General features: G+C 39.0%; 1 protein-coding gene across 1 annotated transcript in view; it reads right to left on the bottom strand.

Annotated features, from left to right (window-relative positions):
* Positions 1–4,403, bottom strand: part of BOD1L1 (biorientation of chromosomes in cell division 1 like 1) — a 191,747-nt gene that overhangs the window by 163,350 nt on the left and 23,994 nt on the right. The window contains exon 5 of the mRNA XM_015814955.2: positions 813–937. Within this exon, the coding sequence (XP_015670441.2) occupies positions 813–937 (125 nt within the window). The remainder of the gene's footprint in view (positions 1–812; positions 938–4,403) is intronic.

The raw sequence follows: 4,403 nt of genomic DNA, 5'->3' as shown, positions 1-4,403 counted from the left end.
AAATCAATAATTCTTATACTTTAGATTCATTAAATTACTCCTATAAAATATGTATTCCTTTAAAATCAATTTAATGATACAGGTTGATACAAATGAATGTTCAACCATTAAAATCTATAAATAGTCCTTCAGTTCTGTTTTCATTCATCATCAGTACTATATTGCAGGGGTCCCCAACCCTTGATTCATGGCCCAATACTGTTGAGAACTGGGCCATGCAAGCGGTGGGCAAGCCCACAAACCTGCATTTGTGCAAGCGGTGGGCATGTACACGAAACTATCCCTCTCCCCCCTCTGCTGCGGCCGGTCAGTGAAGTTAGAAAGATTGGGGACCACTGCTATACTGCAAACTTGCAAATTGATTAAATACAATGAATTAAAATAAAAAAAATCATTTAGGAGGAAAAAACCCACATAATTAAAAACTTGAAGGCAGTATTAATTTCTTTTAATCATGTTAACATCTAGACATGATCTTTTAAAGCTGACAATCATAGATAAAACACAAGATGTTTCAGTAAGAACTATATCTCCCATATTCTTATTAATGCATGAACTGCTACATGAAATATATTTGCTATGGTGAGTTTTTACTCTTATCAGTCCTTACCAAACCTTACAGGCTATTTTGAATAGCAGCCTCACACATTCACATTGAATTTCAAAATAAGAAATGTAGCAATTTTTGAACTGTAACCACTATCTAAGATCTTCCAAATATTTACATACGTATCAAATCACATTTTATCCTGCATATTTCCAGTGAAACCAATTGATCAGAGCCAAAGAGAAGGACAATTTGTAAAACTTACTTAAGAACCTGTTGCCTGATATTATTTCTTAATTGGTTCTTGTTCAAGTGAGGACTCCATGTATGAGTTGCCAGATGGTTGGAAACGAAGTTGTCTACCCGCTGCCTTAAATTTTGATATGCAGGCTAAAAAAGAAAGATACCGTGTGAAGTCTCCTTAAATAACATTCGTTCACATTCTCATCACTAGAGACAAACATTTAAGAACCTTAATTTAAAATAATACAGAAATAGTGGAGGAAGTATACACTATAATAATTCCAGGCTTATCTACTAGGGAGAAAAAACCACTGAAGATTAAAGAAAAAAATACTTTAAAAAAAAACGTCACTGCCCAAAGTTCTGAAAAATGGAGGCAAATATTTCAGCTACCAAACATTTTTATATCTGAATGCTCCCTAGAGGCAAAATGTGATTAGAAGCCCAATGCTATTTACTTGAAAAGAAAGCTAGTTCTTTTCTCCAAAGTCTTATTTTTATAAACATAGGGCCATCATAGATCCATTATATTGAAAAAGATCAATTCTACTGAGAATCTGTTGAAGGAGGCTCCAATTTGTTGCCCTCTTTTATGATAGTTACATTTCATGATTTTAGTAATTCCAACATGTCTAAGGAGATTCTCAATCATTCAGGTCGTGGTTGTCCCAAAGATGCTTTTCAAAAGGCAAGTGGACTTTCTTGGGGTTTTTTCCCTTGAAAATATTTTACTTCTCATCCAACAAGCTGCTTCAGGTCTGACTCAGAACTGAACAAGCTTCTTGGATGAGAAGCGAAATCTTTTCAAGGAAAAAAAGGCTTCAAGCATTTGCCGATAAAGTGGGAGTATGTTTTAAAATCCTCCAAATCACTCAAGGATGCAAAAACAAAATGTAACAGTAAAAACAAAAAGGGACTCGAAAAGAAAGTTTAAAAGGAGACATACAGTCGGGAGGAGACCTTAAAACACGACATGGCTGCAATGACACCAGGCAACCAAAGATAAAGGACTTATTTCAGATAATGGACACTGCAAGTAAGTCTTCTTTTTTATGTATATTTATAATAAAATAAATATTTTATTAATTTTCTAGTTTTACAGTCAAATACTTAATAGACAACGTGTTGTCTGGGTCCCAACAAATAAAAAGAGAAGGCGTGTTAGTCAAAAGCAAAAATAAAGGAAAAGGATACTCAGTAGGCTATTACAGTACAAGTTCAAATTAACTACCCAGTACGATAAAATGAGAAAGATGATCGGAGTCCTCAATCATTAGTAGAAATGCCAGTCTTAGATCTAAATCAGGGGAATACTGGCAATCAAGATCAAGAAGAGCAACAGTTACAACTTATCAGGAGGAATGTTGAATCTTACAATAATTGTGTTTATACAAAAAGCATAGTCAATATTGATCCAGCTCCAGAAACAAGTTGACATTCTGTACTCTTATTTCCTAGTCAACCAACCCAGTCAGAATATCTTGCTTTTGGGAGTCCTATACAAATTGTGAGTTGGAACATAGCTGGATGGGAAGTAGTAGTTGACAGAGGACTAGTGAGTTTCTTATCTAAATTTGATGTAATAGCCATCCAGGAAACCTGTCTAACTGAAGAGGATGAACCAGTACAACTTCCGGACTTTCAAGGTTGGGCTTCCCCCACCCAAAAAATAAAGAATAAAGGACAACCCTCTGGTTGACTATGTATTTTTATTAAGCAAGAATTGCAATGGAAGGGGGAGAAACTATACAATGAAGATAAGTTTTCACATTTTTTTAGCTGTGAAATTTAGATATGAGGAGTTTGAATTAATACCGGTAAATGTATACATTCCTCCAAACTCATCCCTGTATTATAATTCTGATTCCTGGACATGTTTAGAAGTCATACTAGATGATATATCCACACTGTATCCTCAATCCATAATTATATTGCTTGGAGACTTTAATGCTAAATTAGGTCCATCTTTGCATGTTTGCTCAAAAGAAAGAATTCCCAAAGGAATTTCTTGACAATCATCCACATGGCTTTCTAGAGGCAACAAAAGTGATACTGCTGTCCTGTTCGTAGTCTCTTTAATTTCCAAAGGTAACCCTCAAATCTTGGAAGGTAAGGATAATAACTATATATACCCTTACACATACCACTCAGCCCACTCAAATAGCATGCTAGATCTCTTCTGCATATCAAGAGATAAAAGTTTACCTTTTTTCAGAGGTTAATGTACATTTAGGTGATGAAAGTGATCACCAATCTATGAGCGTGACATTATGAGGTCGCTCAGATTTAAGATCACATAATATGGCTGACAGATGGGTCACTAAAATCTTAGAGATGACCCAAAATAAAAGGCTAATTTGGGCTAAACAGAGAATGCTGCTATCTGGACTAGAATATCCAGATATCTACCAGTACTACCAACTGGCTATCAGCCTCCAAAGCATTCTTTAATCTCTGCAATATGCTGAAGAAATAACTAAACCTCCTGCCAAAATTTTTTGAGCAGGTAGATTTCGCTGGTTTGATTTTGAATGCAGGTTGCTGAAAAAGAAATTGAAGGCAGCCATGAGACTCACTCAGAGGAGTTCTATTGCTCATACACGGAAGCTGAAATTTTGCATATAATACAAAAAATTCATAAAATTAAAGAAAAAAAGTTTTGCCACTTCAATTTCATCAGAACTTGAGATAGCTGCCAGAAGTCATAATTCAGTAATATTCAGGCACTCTGTAGCAGGAGTCCTAAAGCAGGGCTTTTCAACCTTTTCACCCATTGTACCACTTTTAGGACAAGGCAATATCCGAGTACCACCAGTCGCCCAGCAAGGTGTCAAAAACTTGATGACCCCCCAAAAAAGGAAAAAAATGATAAAGTACAGGTAGTCCTCGACTTACAACAATTCGCTTAGTGACTGTTCGAAGTTACGACACTGAAAAAAGTGATTTATAACCATTTTCACACTTATGACTTTTGCAGCATCCCCAGGGTCATGTGATCGCCTTTTGCAACTTTTTGACAAATGAAGTCAATGGCCAGGGGGGCGTGTCCAGCTCATCACTCAGGTTACAGGGTGCCTGTGGGGGGTGCGGGCGGGGATTTGGGGGGAGATCCGTGGGTCTCTGGTGGAAGGGGTGGGACAGGCATGGGAGCCTTCCTTCCCTCCCTCTCTCCTTCCCTCCCTCTCTCCTTCCCACTTTGCTGATGGACCTCCAACATGACGGACTGTATTCGAGGAGGGAACTGCTGGCCCTGTGCGACTCCCCCATCGCGCAGGTATGGCCTAAATTCATTCTAAGGGCCGGCCTCGATGAAGGGATCTGGAACCCAGAGAGGTGGCACTCAGCACAGAGGGACCTAAGAAGAAAAAGACTACGGGTCTTCTTAGAGGGGTGCTTTTCTAAATTTTTAGGGGGTTCGGGGTTGGCCCGGGAGGAACCAGGGGAGTCCTCTCTGAGGCCAAGGCCAGTCCTGTCTGGGGGGCGCGGGGTAAGGGAGGAGACTGGGGAGCTGGCGGAGGGTGGTGTGATAGGTACGATCAGTGGGAGGGGCAGATATGGCGGGAGCAGAGGACCATATCGGGTTTTGGGAGCACGCACACGCTGCTTACTAGCT

This window comes from Protobothrops mucrosquamatus, unplaced genomic scaffold (assembly GCF_001527695.2).
Source record: "Protobothrops mucrosquamatus isolate PMUCROS unplaced genomic scaffold, P.Mucros_1.0 scaffold_97, whole genome shotgun sequence".
Taxonomy (NCBI): Eukaryota; Metazoa; Chordata; class Lepidosauria; order Squamata; family Viperidae; genus Protobothrops; species Protobothrops mucrosquamatus.
This window is presented reverse-complemented; position numbering and strand designations above follow the sequence as displayed.